This window comes from Hakea prostrata, chromosome 9 (assembly GCF_041222555.1).
Source record: "Hakea prostrata isolate BN-2017 chromosome 9, UWA_Hpros_2, whole genome shotgun sequence".
Lineage (NCBI taxonomy): Eukaryota > Viridiplantae > Streptophyta > Magnoliopsida > Proteales > Proteaceae > Hakea > Hakea prostrata.
The window spans coordinates 59,982,727-59,999,956 of record NC_142608.1 but is presented as its reverse complement, the minus strand read 5'-3'; the positions used below and the strand labels follow the sequence as shown (position 1 = coordinate 59,999,956).

Sequence of the window (17,230 nt, the reverse complement as noted above, 5' to 3'; positions counted from 1 at the left end):
TTGGGAAGCAATGGGTTAGAGGCGTTTGTTAAAATTATTCGTTTTTCTGTTATTTAAAAACCAACCGGCCAAAAAAAGGTCTGAAAAACGCCTGTAGAACATCAAAAAGATGTTTTTACTAGAGAATAGAAACAGAAGTGATAAAATTGATCCCATTGAAGCCTTATAACGAGTTTATCAAACACCAACTTATTCTAACAGTGTTAAAAAAATATTTTCAGAAATGATTTATCAAATATCTATTTCCAAGCAAAAAACGATCTTTTAACACACTAAAAAATGTTTTGCATAAGAACTTGTCTCTTAGAACTTCTCTCTTATAATGGAAACATTATCAAACACATACATAGATCCATTCAATGAGATAAAGTAGGTTGTTCAATGTCAGTGTTGATAGCATCTGCATGACAGATTCTATTTCTCTCCTGGCACCGTTTTCAGACAAATCAGGGACTCTAGACGTTCAATGGCTGACAAAGCATAACACAAGGAGTCTTATTTGAAGGCCAGACAATTTTGATCGGTCTTTATTGATGGTTCATATATACCTGATATCAGTCTTATGCACATATATTTGCAACACTCCAATTGGGAATGAATATGGCATTCATCTTCAGGGAAGAGTAGCAGTTTAACACACTTGGAACACCATACAATCACAAAAACAGAGATATATACACAAGGGAAACAGGAAACCATATCCATATGTACACCCCTACTTTTAGTTATTGAAGAAGCAGAGTTCCCATTTCTGGGTTTGCTGTGAATTCCCATGCGTGTAAGCTTAGCCACCCACAGACACGCTTACTGCTTGTAGTTCGACATGCTGCTTTCCCTTGTTTTGCGGGTGAACAGTAACTTGGGCCTCCGCTCGTGAAGACTGATCCTTTGCCACATGCGAAACTGATATCGAGCTAGTCATAGGCTTCTTATCGTCTGAATCACATTTGACATCCAGGTGTTCTGAAACAATGTCCCATTCTTCTCTGACTGAAGCTACCTGCAAGCCTTCCTCTCTGTGCTCTTCCATCTCGAAGGTTGTTGGCAAGATCACATAGTCGTTTATTGGGTTGTAGAACGGGTCTGGTTCACCAGCCTTTAGCCAATGCTTGAGTATCCTAAAGATATGGCGTTCACAGACTATCCCACGGTGATCGCCAGTGACTCCAACCCTTGCCTCTGCATTGAGTCCATCTGCCTGAAAAATAAGGAATAGAAGACAATGTCACATTAGAAATTTGTAAGATACAGTTCAGAAGACCATTTTTGGTTTCATTGAGATATAACTTTCTGGTTTACCAGAGTATCTTCTACTTATAAAAAAAAAAAAGACTACAGTATCAAGTTTTCTTACACGAAAAGGTTGAAGTAATAATTTTGATCACATGAATATGTAGAAAACGACATATTTTCAAATGCCATACTCAGATTCATCCACATATCCTACCATGTTTAGGTGAGTCCCCCTGTATTTTAGCAATCCATTTCCTTTTACTTAATAAATTTTTCACTAGATTCCAAAGCTTAATTTCTTACTTGACCCAACTCCATTTTGACCAAAACTTGACATGTGAACAGAAAATAACCTGGCATCTAGCTGTCCACAAACTATAGCTCAAATAAATCTGCAATGTTGCAGAAACATGTACCAGTCTAAAGATATCCCTTAGATCTGTCAGACAACGAAAAACTCTTAACCCCCCCCCCCCCCAAAAAAAAAAAAGAAGAAAGAAATAAAACTGATAAGAAGATATTGAGGATTTAGCATGAATACATTAAGTGATGAAGAATAAGAGCTGAATCTTGTTACAATTTCACATGATTAGCCTCAGTATGCTCTCAGAGGAAAGGGCAATATGCAACAGAGAGTGAAGAGAACGAGATGACAGTAGATGCTCCTATCATTGTCCCAATCACCACCCCGTAAAATGCTGTTATACAAGTACTTCAAAGAAGCTGAATCAACCGTGCTTGGCAGGGGGTGGGGGGTGGAATGGAGCACTAAGAGTAAGCAGCTATTTTTCCCAAGGTCATAAAAAAAGAAGGAAAAAAAATGGAACATTAGTAAAGAACTGAGCAATTCTACATCATCCATGCAAACCAATGAATGAGGAATCTTAAGTATTGTACACGAAAGGTGGGGGCTGAATTATCCTCTGACGTTCTAACCAATTAGTCAAAACAAAAGTATTTAACTTTGAATCTTAAACGTTGCTCCTACTCGCTTGACATGACAAGCCATTAAACCACACCGCCCCCGCCCCCCCAAAAAAAAAAAAAAATCAACGAGGGAGCAAGTAACACACCTTGGCGGATTCCACAGGAACAGTTCCATCACCGTCAACGCACGTAAAATTAGCCTGAAAAAATACAAAAACCCACATCACAAAGCAACCCCACTACAATAATTAATATCAGATGTCCTGCAAATAGAATGAAATAATTATTTAACAAGCTAGTAATTCAACGATGGATCTAGTCAATGGGAGTGCTGTGTGAAAGTATGCACAAACCAGACATATGTAAATATTGGAAGGGTTCTATACATGAACAATGAGCCAACTGATTCCCATAGTGTCCCTTACCCATCATGACTTCAACACTAGCAACAACCATCAGTGGTCCATGCTGTAGAGGACCCACACACCCATCTCACTGGTCAACTTGCAGCCCATTTGAGTGGAAGGTGCCCTAAAAGTGAGACTAACAATCACAGAATCTGTATTTATCAGCAGCTAGGTGATCCTATGCATTCAAGGGGAAGAGAGAGGGGGGGGGGGATCTAGCTGAGGTGCTTGGATGCCTCAGCTATGCCTTGACAAGTATGCTTGATTCCCTTCCAGCATATGAGATTTTGGAGCATCAAAGCTCTAAACTCACCTCCTTTAGTTCATGCTTTGAGTGCTTGTTTCAGGTTGACATCTGATCACCAAGAATAAGATGAATGCCAAGTTCACTTTTAAATGACTTGCTAAAATCAATTCTTCTTAACTCTACTTTAAGTACTTGTTCTAGGCTGAAATTTGACCACTACGACTAAGATGAGCATGGGGTCCTTCCTAACACCAATCCACCTACCCTAACCATCCAACTCTGCCAAATTATGATAAAATATAACCTCTTTAGGTAGTTTAGGGTAACCGTTTTTCCGCATGTGCAATAAACTGATTTAAAAAGCCATTTTTTTGGTATGAAAATGAAACATCAACAAAGGGGAAATCAGAAAATCCATAAGATGACATCATAGTTGCTAATGAATGTTTCTTTTAGATATTGTCAATGTATATTGGTCACACAGATTATCCAACTGAGAACAAATTATCAGAAGGTGGTCCTTACCTGGAAAAAAGGCACTTGCTGAAGGTCCGTAACAGGGTTTTCCTTGCTCCCATAGCTTCAGTACAGAAACATTAGCCAGTCATGAACAATCTTGAAAAACATGTTCAACAAAAACATGACAATATCTTCGTGGACTACTTTGCATCAAGCTCAAATCCAATTCGGACTCATAGACAAATACAGTTACAATAGCTAGTAACTAAAAATTTACAATAATTCAACTTTCAGAGAAACCCAATGAATTACAGTGTTAACTTTGAAACAGCTAGACATGGGGCCAAACCAAATGATCCTTAAATTAGATTGGCTGCAGCCAGTTCCTAGTCTAAGTTAAAGGCCAAGGCTCAGCAACGCAATAGTATTTAATCTATGAGTACGGAAGAAAGTTCAAGCCAGATCTGAGTTTCAGACCTAGTCTTCAACTCCATAAATTAGTTCAAATTATTTTCTCCATTATGAAACTTCCCTCACAAGCATAACCACATGTAAGCTCTTCTAAATACCAAATTGAAGGCCAATATATGACTAAGTATCACATTACAAAAGAAAGCAAAGGCAAACATTACCTAACACAGTGAGGTGTTTCGCAACCGATACCATATATGTTGTAGAACTTGATTCCTTGGGGAAGCTTAGCACGTGACATGATGTTTCGAGTCTCATTAACCCATTTCAAGATCTCGAGGTTGAATGGGAGCGGAATATCCACTCCATCATAATGAACCTGATCATGGCAGCAATTTAGATTAATGACATCAACAGATCGACATACATATTTACCAAAGACTGTCCTGCCAAATGTAGGACATGAAAAAATGTTCACCGAAACCATCCACAATAATGATTTGGGAACCACCACTGCATACATTTCAGGCAGTATCATTCTCAACTCAGAATTAATCAACATCCTAGAAAATTCCCGGAATTGTAATTATAATTTATAAATGCAGGCTAACTCCCAGTACGTTAGGAAGCATGATCTGCATGGCTTTGTTATCATTGTTGTTATCCAGACCAGAAAATCCTACCACCATAAAATTGGGAAATGCATCTGATCCACAATAAAGCTGTTGGGGACATGAGAGAGGACCATTACTCACCGTGTTACTTGAAAGAGCTTTCTCCATTATTGATAATGCTTCCATTGGTTCAAATGATTCACACACAACAGTTGGTTTACCATCATCATCCTGCTTTTCTCTCCATACTTTTAATAAGGGAACATTTTGCCAATTGAAATTTGGACAAGCCAGCAATTCATATATTGAAGGACATTCAATCAGCTGAAAAACAAAGCTAGTTAGAGATGAAATCGTAACATTATTGGAAAATTTTAACATGACCTCAACAACCAACCATGATTAGTAGTCCACTATAGATAGGCTTAGGACAATTCGACCCAAAAAATAGCAGCTTATGACAACAATCTAAAGTTTCTACATCAGTGCATGGACGAAGTACATGGCTCAGCATCAGCAGCAGCCCCTTGAAAAATGTTAAAACACTATAATGTTGAAATATCAAATGTGCTTTTGCATGGGACACTTTAAGAACAAACAGCAAAAACCAAGGGAAGAGTTGCAAAGCATGTGAAAGAAAAAGTTGACTGAAGACAATGAACAAAATAAGAAGCTATTTGGGGCATGGACACTTAAAGAGCTTCTATGCCACCAAAAATTGTCAGGGGCTCAAATAAAGGGGGAATCAGGAAACAACAAAGTGTATCACTGGGTAATGGTCATTAACTACCCAAAAAATCAAATATATCTTAGACCATAAGACTCTTTTTCTTACTATAGCAGTCTGATTATTCAAATCCATCATCATATATGCATCGGTGCTACAATATTAAAGAGAACAACTGAGGGAAGCCAAATGTGTAAATAGGGATATCAGGAAAATACAAAATAAAGCATGTCAATTTATAAATTCATCTGTTATGTACCAAAAGTCATTGTGGGACATCACAAATACACAAAATAAAGCATGTCAATTTATAAATTCATATCTTACCTGCCTAAACATTGTATTTTTCTTCACTGAAACTCTTGGAAGCCAGAAAGAAAGATCAAATAAACGTTACAAAAGGAAACCTTAAAACTTTCAACTCAGACTTCCACCATGGCATCTATGAGATGGCAAAACAAAAACAAAAAAATCTTCCAAATGGCACTTTTTCTTCAAAGGCATTCATTCTTTCTAATCCCTAAGGGGAGATCCAGTTCACCACTGTAAGTACACTAATTCACCACAAAGATGCATCCATGTATGCACTTAAAAAGTCCAAAACCAAAAAAAAAAATTTACGCTGACATCAAAATTTAAGAGAATATACTCCAGCAGATAACTAAAATGTGTGTTTTGTTTATATATCCAAGGAAAACAAAACCAAACACACCCTAGTAAAAATGCAAGATATTCCAGCAGAGGAGTATAAAACCAAGTAAGAATCTTTTAAAATGCGAATAGAACAGTCAATACCAGCTGGTGCATGCTCCATTTTGATATGAAAAAATTCTGTTCCCACCCTTCAACAAATGACATCCCATTCAAGAGGGTGGATGTGACATAACCAGTGCACCCTGCTCATGAATGATTGTATTAGATTTGAACATTCTTGCTTCAAAATATATATATATAGGTTTGGTTAAAATCAAGAATCAAGAACACATTAGAAGAGACATTTAAAAGCACGAGATGGAAACAAAGATTCATGGTACTATCTAAAGAAATATACACCTTTCTGAACTAAGGGAATGGGGTTCCCTCTACGAAATTCCTCCCATAATGCCCCTCATATAAATGTTACATGAAAGAATGGTTCCCACTAAACATTGGTGGACACATTGTCCGCATGGTGTTCTTTCTTACACTGCTTGAACAATAGCAACCATAGAATAACAAGGAAAACTCCATAAATGTTGGTCCATTGGCAAACCAAAATTCACAAGTGACATAGCCAGAGAGCACCCCATCTATCCAATGGACAAACTTATCAGGTTTGAGAAGTAGAAAAGATCCCCAATAAGGGCAACGAAGAAAATTTCCTTTTGCCAGAACTTTGAAACTTCACTAGCCGGCAATAACGGGGAGAAGTTCAAGTGTAGAGTAGAAGGGGATCTAGAGTCTAAACATTACCAATCTAGAGGGCAATTTAATTGACAGGAACCTCTCTACATGGCTGATGATCAGCCACATGTTTTTGTTAACTAGTACTTTTCAACATGGATGGGGCACTGTCTAGATCAACAATCTCAAGGTCAAGTGGGAGTGGCAGGGGCAAAACCATCTATAACAGCAGGATCCACATCATGATGCAAAAGAACAAAACCACCAACCACGTGGAAGATATAATCTGTATCAGTATTCCCACATTGTTAGCACACCACATTGCCAGAAAGTACTCATCAAAGAGATATAATAAAGTCCACCACGTTTGCATCTAACGTATCCTTTTCTTTTCCTTTGCATGGAGGGGGCCCCTAATGTACCTTGAAGATTTGAACAGCATGGAATATCTTTGCAGTAGAGTTCAATCAACATATCAAAAAACTTGAAGATAACATGTCAGACATCCAATTCTATCAACAGCACCTTATAACAAATTATCAAGGTTACTTACCCTGGAATGGTGCAGCAATCGCAATCCAATTCTTCACATACTTCTCAAAAACCTGAGAACAATATTTAAGTAATGAATCAAAACTTCTGGATATACTATAGGCACCAAATGATTACAGGTTGCAATTAAAAATACCATATAAAAGAAAAAATAATATAGAAACAGATCAAATTATGAGATGCTAGAACATAAATCTTACATCACTGTGCAGACACATGAAACATTTAACTAATAAACCTCCCATGGAATGAGTTATAATGTTTAGTTTTTTGCCCCCTGAAGCGGTGTACGCTGATTCTAGTTTTGCAGCAAAGCGTTCCATTGCTCCCTGAAACCTGAAAGAAAGATAAAGAGTAAAACAACAGTATCAAGTGTACTATAAGCCAAATATGAGATAAGAAAGTAAACACACACATACAGCCATGCACACTTGCTTCATAACAAAAGTAACTCAGCATTATCCCAACTATATGGGGTTAGCTATAAGGATCCTTGCCTCCAAAAAGCTCTATTCAAGGTCATACTTGATAAACCTTACAGCATAGGTTTTGTGATATCAAAACCTTCTCTCTTTTAGTTCGTAAGGTAACTAGTCTCTTGTTCCCAGTTAACGATTTTTAGCATTGTTCCTCGATGTAATTGGACTTTGTGCTTGAATTTACAAGTAATTTTTTTTTTCAGATTTTAATCTACACTTAAAATGAAGACAAGGCTTCTCAAACTTCACCAGTACATCCATTATCCACATCAAGTGAAGTTATCACTCTAGATTTCCAACAACCAGATTTATTGATATCCAAGGGTGAAATTATCACTTATAATCCATTGCTTGTCTTTTGAATCCATGTAGCCAGCCTCATTAAGTTAGGATAAGTCTTGAATATTCTTGTAGTGAGAATTATCACTTTGAAATGATGACCATACTTTTCCTCGGACAGGTAACCTAGGAGATTTGGACCATGTCCTCTTAATAATGAGGCACTGGTATTTTCCAATTGAGCTACCCCATGGGGTGATGACTATACTGAGAATTATAAAATTCTTATTACAATTTGATATTATGAGGTTCAATTCTTTGACCAAAAGGGTAATCTATTAAGAATAGTGGTTTTCATGCATCTTCAATCCCTTTCAAAAATATTCTGATTGACAACTAGAGAAAACAAGAAGTTTTGCCCAAGGAATCTCAATTTGGTTTAATACCTGATAGTGCAAAAGCAAGAAAATGACATTTTTCTGCCATACAAAACTTTAGGATTAATAGGAGTGGTTATATTGTGACCATGTTACTTGTGGGTTCTGCAATCCACTAAGCAGTTCAGCACCAATGTGGATTCCCAAAGATAGCTGTATGTGCTAGAAAGATTAAATATCACAATAGATTTGGATTGGGGCAAGGCTTAACTCCTAATTAGTGTTAATTAGACATGTAATGGATGGCTGAAATCTGCCTCCGAATTCGCATTCGTATTCATTTAAGGGTGTCCATATCTGGAATTTTTCTTACCGAAAAATATTTGTATCCGTCGATAAGCAACCGGAATCAGATTCGGATAATTGCTTATTGCATAAAATCCATATACAATAAAGTATTCAACATTTTTCTTATCGGATAATATCCAGATAAAAATTTATCCAGATACAGTAAAGTATTCAACATTTTTTTTTCCTTTGAAAGAGATGAGAATCAAGTTGGAATTATAGAAGAAAATTCGACCAAAATTGTTGAAATTTCGGTCGAAATGTTTGTATTTTCTCAAAAATGAAACGAATTTCCAATTATTTAGGAAAAGTGTCAAATTTCGACCAAAATTTCAAACATTCCAACTTGTTTTTTCTTAGTTTTTGTTGATTTCTATCCCATTTTCACCTAATTTTCACAACTCCTTTGCCTTCAAACACCTCTTTTGTTCATTTTTTTGCCTCCAAACACCTCCTAAGCCACAACAACTACAAAGAAAATTCCAACAACCATAGAATGTGAAGCATAAGCCATACCCAACAATTACAAACTTCCCCTTTTTTTATTTTTGTTTCGTTCATGCCTTAAATGATCTTATATTGCCTTAAAATTAATATATGTTCAGCCTAGGACTATAATCTATGATTGTGTTTTGTTACTTTTTATTATTTGCTACCATTTTTTCATTTTCTGATTTTAATAATTATTTTCTAAAATTACATATTTTTATTTTATGTATATAAGATATATAGGCTTCAACTTAATATATGTGAGACACCATAATTTGATCTAGTCGGTCATTTTATTTTGTTCACTTGTTGTATATGTAACCATTCTACCAAACAATTCATGTATCGATTCTAAGCCGGCAATACAGTTTGCACTTGTCGGAACTAGTCATTTGTTAGTAATGGTTTTTTTTTTTTTGGCAAAATACTAATTCCATTGAGTTTATTATGCTTGAAATAGGGAGTATGCAAGAATACAGATCATTTTGAGTCCATATGAGGCCCGAAATTGAAGTTTCAATTTCGAAAAAAAAAGTGTCCAATTTCAACCGAAACATCAAAATTTCGGCCTTTTGCAATGTCGAAATTCCGGTTTCGGTCCAATTTTCTTCCTTGGTTGGAATCTAGTAATCGGTAACCAGATAATCAGAAATCGAAATCGAAATTATCCGGTTAGAGTAAAGTATTAAACATTCTTTCTCTTAAAAGAGGCTGAAAATCTGAATCGGAAACTGGTAGTTGGAATTTTTTTTTAAAAAAATGGCAGTCACCAATCAATAATATGATAGAAAGTTTCAAATTCAGATTCGGAAACGGATAGCAGTTTTGCTAATTAGATTCAGATTCGAATATTGGTGTATCCAAGCCAAATCCGATCCGTTTACAGGTCTAGTGTTAATTCCCAAAATGGCACCTCATCAGCAGGATGGGTGTTGGGGGAATCATTTTAGAAGGAATGGCTACCATAAGAATCTAATCAGATAGCTAGCTTGATTCTAGGAGAGAAAACTGACTATAGGACAAGTACAGAGTCTACAAACATGGATAGAGTGGCAAGAATATGTAGGCAAATCCTAACAAAACCAGAGAAGTAACTTGTTGCAAGTGGTACAATAATACTAGTACGAGGCTCACAGACATGGATAGAGCGGCAAGAATATGTAGGCAAATCCTAACAAAACCAGAGAAGTAACTTGTTGCAAGTGATACAATAATACTAGTACAGAGTCTACAGACATGGATACAGTGGCAAGAATAGACAGGCAAATCCTAACAAAACCAGAAAAGTAACTTGTTGCAGGTGATACAATAATCATACTCATAACCAAAGAAGTAGCACACACCTATTGCTCTGGCGGAAATCATAACCGAACCCAAAAAGAGTCTTGCCTTCCTGAAAACCCCACTTGATCATTTCCTCTATCATGTCATGGTAATAAAATAAAGAATCACGTCCAATGACCTGCATCATTGATAACAACATTTAGCAGTCGTTTTTAAACTGTCCCAGAAAGGTATGGACACTTTAGTCCAATGCAATAAACATGTCCCTTGTCCTCCTCAGAAACTAAGATGCTTCAGATGTTTTTTTTTCACAGAGGGAATCATATTTGCACCTTCCACAAAGGAAAATGGTTCAAGGGGACACAGTAGTATTCATTACTGAACTGGCAGGACCAGCATGACCGGCTTTGGAAATCCAAATACCCAGAAAACTGGCCCAACCCAGGTTTGTGGTCTATTAAGGGCTAGTAGCAGTTGTTAGTCTTTATGTCTCTTATTTTCTTATGTTTGCTTTGATAAGAAAGCACAACAATGCAGGAATGCAAATCTCTACTCTTTCAAGCACAGCAACTACTGAATGAAGTTTCTTTTCACTGAAGATCTCCTGGAGATTATGCTCAACAAGATAGTAAGATCATATTCTCCAACAAGTTGACTAATATAGCCTCCTTGGTCCTTATCTAAACGCAACAAAGTTGAGTTATTTTCAATTAATATAATAGCACTCGACTGGTTGGACCAGCATGACTGGGTTTAAAACCCAACCTGGGACCCAACCTAGGTTCTGGTATAATAAGGGCTGGTGGTTAGTTTGTAGTTTTGTATCTTATTTTTTTATTTAAGCTTAGGATAAATCACATGGGAGATAAATATATAAAGCTTGATTACAACTTCACAAGTGAGTTCACATACAGAAACAGAGCAAATGACAAGTGACTTTCAGAAGAGTCTAGTTAAAAGACTTCATTCTTCTCTTTATCCACATGCATGTACCCAACAAAAAGAATAGATTTGAAATAGAAAGTGCTTGGATTAGTCAACATGAGTAGCTGGTCACATGATTCTATCACACACACACACACAAATTCCTGTATGATATTCCATCTCACATTTCTCCCTGTCATGTATGTAACCAACCCCCAAATGCATGCTGTATACATAATACTTGATGACTCCACAAACCGCAGGGTCTGGATTTTGAGATCAGTCAAATAGGGGAAGTTGGGGTATGTTTTTACTTGTTTCTAGCTTTGTTTGCTATTACTATCCTCAAAACCGAGATGAAGTCATTTCCTCAGTTTTTTGTTCTCATTTTTTCTTTTTCTTTTCTTTTTCTTTTCTTTTTTCTTCTTCTTCTTTTTTTTTTTTTTTTTTTTTTTTTGGGGGGGGGGGGGGGGTGATGTATTTTTTAGATTGCATTTGTCTGCAGCTGTATGAATTTTCATATATCTATAGATATGTACAACTAAGGGAACCTATGACTAAATGGGTCCAGGACTACTCTCTGTTGTCAATAATGCTGTTCTATCCAAATGCACATAACCTAAAAACAAGTCTCACTCTATGACACCCTGATCTATGGTCACCAAAATAAATCCCATCCCATTTCTGAGAAGTATGGAAAAGAAACTATAATTCCTGAGAAATAACTGCTAGTAAGAACTAAAGAATAATGAAATGTTTATATCATACATAACATGCATCGCTTCATGCTCAGGTGGAATAGAGGAGACATAATTCTAATCCCAGAAATTGCTTGTTTCACTCTCTAAGCTCACAATTTGCATAGAAATGTAAATGCAATATGATGTCAACGACCACTTCTCTTGAATATAACAGAAGTGCAAATATCAGGGAAAGAAATAGACGTATCTTCTCCTCTCAATTGTAAGATGTTTCAATGAAGTATACATAAAGAGAGCATAATACCATGTCTGGGTCCAAGACATCAATTGCTTCCAATCCATATCTGCCTTCAGGCACCACAATATTTGTTTTTGTATCCAATGACACTGTTTGACCTGTTACATAGAATTCATAAAGATTTTTCACAATTAGCAATGTATTTCCAAATTTCCAAAGGAGAAAAGTGAACAAAGAAGACAAGGTAAGCTCTGCTGGACTCTCACAACGTAAATGAGGGACAGAAGAAAAAAATCCGTAGCTGAATCACACAAATTAAGAAGAATCAGGGTCCATCTTCAAGGAAATATGTGAACATTTCTTTATATCAGGTAATTCTCTGATGGGTTGGTACATCATATAGCCATCTTTAGATCACAATTGGACCAAACCAAACCAGGATACCATAGGTGTCACTTAGTTGCTTATCAGGCCATGAGTTATTTTGAAATGGATTCCTTAGGCTGGACTGCTGGTAGACGCACGGTCTACATGATACTTTATTTCGGGACTCAATTTAAAGGATGGGTTTGCCTATGAACCATCTTGACCATATTTTGATATTTTTTTAAGTAAGACTGCTTTATATAATTGCTATAAGGGGGAAATTTCAAGCCTTAATTTGAAGGATGGGTTTGCTTATGAATCATCTTGTTCACTTGTTAATTTTGTTCTCATTTCTCCAAGGGTTGTCTGTCTTACCTAATTGGGGCCTCTGGCAAGTATAAACACTTCTCTGTTTCTAATGTTCAGAGTATGAATTTAGAGACAAAAACACAAAGTTGACGTTTTTAATGGGGAAAACAAAAACTGACTCCTCTAAAGTAGAACGCTCTGAAATAAAATCATACCTGTAGAAGGATTAAAACGAGACCATAACTTCGTCCGCAACGTGTAGTCAGCATTAAGAAGTCGAACCCAGACACGGTCTTCTTTACCATTTTCATCTACGGCGTTAAGAATCGAACCACCAATCCCGGGCACGAGCAAAACAGGATCGAGATCAGGGTTAATGTATGGCTCTGGCTGCTTCTTAATCCTCAACCACATCTCCACCGACCGAATTATGTCCTCCAAAAGGACTGCCATATCCACAACACCGCAACACCGAGAACCCTAAAATCCTCCAGAAGATTTAGTGAACCGAAACCAACAAGTTCTGAGCTGCAGAAAGTCGAAACGATAGTCCTGGTTCCCCACCCCCAAAAAATAAATAAATTAATGATAAAGGAAAAAGAAAGTATATACAAGATTTTGCAGAGCTTAAGCTGCAATTGATTCAGAACTTGCAGAGGAGATGGGGAAACGATCGACTTCTAGGGTTCTCTAATGGGTGTTGCGGTTTTCGGAACAGACCGTGCAGTGGAAGCAACAGCGAAAGATTGTATTACCGTAATGGCGTCAACGGAAACCGAGTGAGACGCCTAAATTTAGGATATCCCAACCAGGCAATATTTCGATTAGAATGTCACGCTGACGGTAGCCTCGTATGCGGTGGCAAAGATAAGGAAGACCACGTATGAATCCCAGATAAGATAATTTAGAGGTGGGACCCATGTTGGATCTCAATGTACGATATTTGTAGTGAAAAAGCAACGGAAATTCAGAATAACATATAGGGCTCCCACAAGGCCACAACCAAGAGGTGATAGAGTCCGGATTGTCTCTCCCAACAAGAATCACTCTTTGCTCCCTTAACAACTATTGACCACGAATCACAGGGGGCCTACTAGGTAGGATGATGGGATCTATTATTTTAAATGTTTTATTATTTTTTACTTGTAGGCTCCATGTAATTTGTGGTTGTATGACCATCAGGGGAGCACAAAGTACTCCCCGTCAAGGGAGATGATCCACACTCGAGGTGATATGGGTTCTTCTCTTTTCCCCTCCCTTCTTAAGAGTCTAGGCACGGTAAAACAATTTGTCGAAATTCACAAATTTCGGTTGTTTCACTAAGGGACAATTTTTTGATACAACTGAAAACTATATATGTTATATGTCGCTAAAAATTGCAGATGGTGAACTAGCAAAATGCAATAAAACTTCAATGAATTGACAAAATATACACGAAACTTCTCCTCTGCTTCTACTCGGTCCTTTGTGACAGCTCCATTTTTTGCATTGAGTTCTACCCTAAGTGATAGAGGATTTAAACTTCCCTTCCCATCCTCTATGCTTTTGGGGTCGTCTTGTGATTGAATTGAATTGATGGTGAGCAAAAAAAAATGATAAGAATGGTGGATTCCACGCATGAATCATGTTATTTGTTGGCATTGAGTTGGTTTCACTTTCATTTTCATTTTTTCAATAGAACATAAATTATTCACATACTTTCTAGCTTTCAGGTGTTCTCATTCGAAATTTTCTAGAATCTGATTGGGTTCACTCCTACCTCTGATTGTTGATCCACAAATCTGTTCTTCCAAGCTCTTCGGGCCTTCTTATTTTGAAAAGTGGAATTTTCAATTCTTGAGACCAAAGAAAAATTGTGTCATCCATTCATGTTTTAATGATTGTGTGACTCCAACACCACTATAGACATAGAGATGTGAAACTCTTATTCTCATGAGACTATGAGAGGTAGAACAACAAATGATTAAATTGTGTCATCTATTCATGTCTTGAATTGATTTGATTCGGACAATCTCGACCGGTTCACGGACTACGTGTCATATCCACGGCGACATGGGCACTTGCTTTAGTACCTGACCTCTTGAAATTGGCACCCAAATTGTTAGGAATGAAAATTAAAAGCTTTTTCTCATACAGAATTGCTTAGTTTGTTCTCTAACTTTTTTTTGTTTTCTCAGTCACCTAGTATAAATGTGCACAGTGGGGCCCCCCCCGGGGGCCCCCCCCCCCCCCCCCCCCCCCCCCCCCCCCCCCCCCCCCCCCCCCCCCCCCCCCCCCCCCCCCCCCCCCCCCCCCCCCCCCCCCCCCCCCCCCCCCCCCCCCCCCCCCCCCAATGTTTTCACAAGGGAGATTCACATCAAAATTAACTTTTCTGTTTCCATCATTTCTTGTTGAGATAAAACTGTTGACTAAGTCAAAGATGATGACGCGCTTTTTTGTGTTTTGTACTTAATAAATATCTTGCTTTTCCAGTTCTTCACGCCTACGTAAAATTCTGGAGTTGCTTTATCCAGTTGTGGTTTCAACATTCCTGCCAAGTAATCTCATCGTATATTCCCATGGCATTTGATGAAAAAACGTATAGAGATAACCATCACATGCTAAAAGAAAATTATTAATAAATAAATAAATGAATGATGGCCAATAAAAACTTGCTTTGAGTGGTTATAGAAGGCATTAATTGGATCCTCTTATAGGCTTTGGTGAGCAGTTTGGTCTATGTAGAGGCGGAGCCAGGATTGAACATGGAGGGGGGCCGAATGTATGTGGGCCAATGTGGGACCCATTGTAGGTCCCATCTCATAATATATTATTATATTTTAATGTAGAGAGAAATGAATAATTTGAGAAAAAGATAGTGAATACCTGATGTGGAGAAGATTTAGGAAAATTCCAAAGTTTGCTAACTACTTCAATATTTTGTGAGACGTTTGAGAAAAAAAAGAGAAAAAATAAGAATAAAATAGAAAATCAATGAGAGAATAAATAGAAATGAAAATATGAGAGAATATATAAACAGAAATTCATGGATCGTGAGTTATTTTTTAATTAGAATTTAACTTTTTATTCCTTAAAACTAGGGATTGAATGATAACCATTACATAGAGATTATGAATGACATTTGTACCCATCATTTTTATCTTAAATTTTTATTTTTAAGTTTTGGAGGAGGCCAAATAGTAATATTTCACATTTAAAGATAGAGAAATAAGGAAAAAAGCAAGGATATTTCCAATTTCAAAAAATCTGGGGGGGGCCATGGCCCCCTCCGGTCCCAACGTGGCTCCGCCACTGGGTCTATGTACAAAAGGGTTATTGAGAGCATGTTACAGTGTCAAGATATCAAAAGCTTAGTCATTAGAACGGTCATGAGGTTGTTAAGTAAGAGTTCAAGTATCGGTGTCAAGTATCATATCGGTAAAGTCATTTTAAGAGAAATATCGCCTTGTATTGGCCAATATTTTGGTATAATCCAATGAAGAGACGTATCAATATGTATTGCATCGGTTGTTTCCAATATGGTTATGTATCAACGAATGTCGTATTGTATTGTAAGATGCTTTAAACCTTGGTTTTAAAGTCCATGAAGAACACTGTATATATAAAGATCGATGTTTATGCACAGACTTAATGACTCTAGTTACGCTTGAAGGTGATCTAGAGAGGATTAAGTAAGAGGACGACAAATGCTCTTTAGGGATACACAATTCTATTGTCTAGACAAATTCTGTTAAAATCTCTCTTATGTTACCCCATTCAGTAGGATGTTGTTGGCCTTATTACTTAATTCATGTGTTGCTAAACCTAGAGTTTGGTTCCTTGAACATACATGTTTTTCCATAAAAAAAGGAAAATATTAAAAGCTTATGAGAATAATGGATTAAAGGTAACCTTACACCATCCCCCCACTCGTCATAACCCATGAATGGTAGACACATAGGTTGATTTTTTTATTTTTTTATGGTACAAAGGGGCTTTATTAAGTCCGGGGATGGAGATATAATAAGTCCCAAGAGTCAACCACGCCCCACCAAGGGGACCAGAAAGCCTAGACAAGGGAAACACAAAAAGGACCACCCCCCAACCAACCAAGGAGGCCGCATAAGACAACACCCAACAGAGTTTCAATAAAACAAAATACCCCCAAAAACCACAGGGAGCTCTCGTGGGAGCAAGGAAGACGATTTCTTTTCCTTATTAATCAAAGCCCCCCCAAAAAAAAATATTTATGGGTGGGTTTAAATACAATTCAAATTTAGTTTAAATTAGATAACCGTTGGATTACTTAAATGCCACATGGCACAATCCTCACTAAGAGGTGTTGGTTTCAACCACTAGAATAGCTTTGCTTTAGTACATAAGTTGATTAACTATACAATATAACACATAATAAGGCCTTAAATTGGAAATGACCAATTAGACTAGCTGATGAGTGGCAAGAGGAAAGGAAACATCATGCAAGAACAAACTTTATAA

The 17,230-nt window shown here is 37.2% G+C and overlaps 1 protein-coding gene across 1 annotated transcript; it reads right to left on the bottom strand.

Annotated features, from left to right (window-relative positions):
• Window positions 1-383: 383 nt before the first annotated feature.
• LOC149005886 (alpha/beta-Hydrolases superfamily protein) lies at window positions 384-13,574 on the bottom strand. The gene is made up of 11 exons (XM_089167996.1): window positions 12,970-13,574; window positions 12,146-12,237; window positions 10,276-10,394; window positions 7,161-7,296; window positions 6,962-7,013; window positions 5,821-5,921; window positions 4,440-4,622; window positions 3,906-4,063; window positions 3,340-3,394; window positions 2,307-2,360; window positions 384-1,198 (listed from the first exon to the last, which is right to left on the bottom strand). The coding sequence occupies exons 1-11, from the start codon at window positions 13,205-13,207 to the stop codon at window positions 785-787; spliced, it is 1,602 nt and encodes a 533-aa protein (XP_089024122.1). The 5' UTR covers window positions 13,208-13,574; the 3' UTR covers window positions 384-784.
• Between the last annotated feature and the right edge of the window lie 3,656 nt (window positions 13,575-17,230).

Excerpts from the sequence above, each read along its gene's own strand:
- LOC149005886 (XM_089167996.1), bottom strand. The coding sequence starts at position 13,207 with ATGGCAGTCCTTTTGGAGGACATAATTCGGTCGGTGGAGATGTGGTTG. Across the intron at positions 12,238-12,969 it reads TCGTTTTAATCCTTCTACAG|GTCAAACAGTGTCATTGGAT; the intron begins GTATGATTTTAT and ends TCTATGTAACAG. Across the intron at positions 10,395-12,145 it reads ATGTCTTGGACCCAGACATG|GTCATTGGACGTGATTCTTT; the intron begins GTATTATGCTCT and ends TCAATGATGCAG.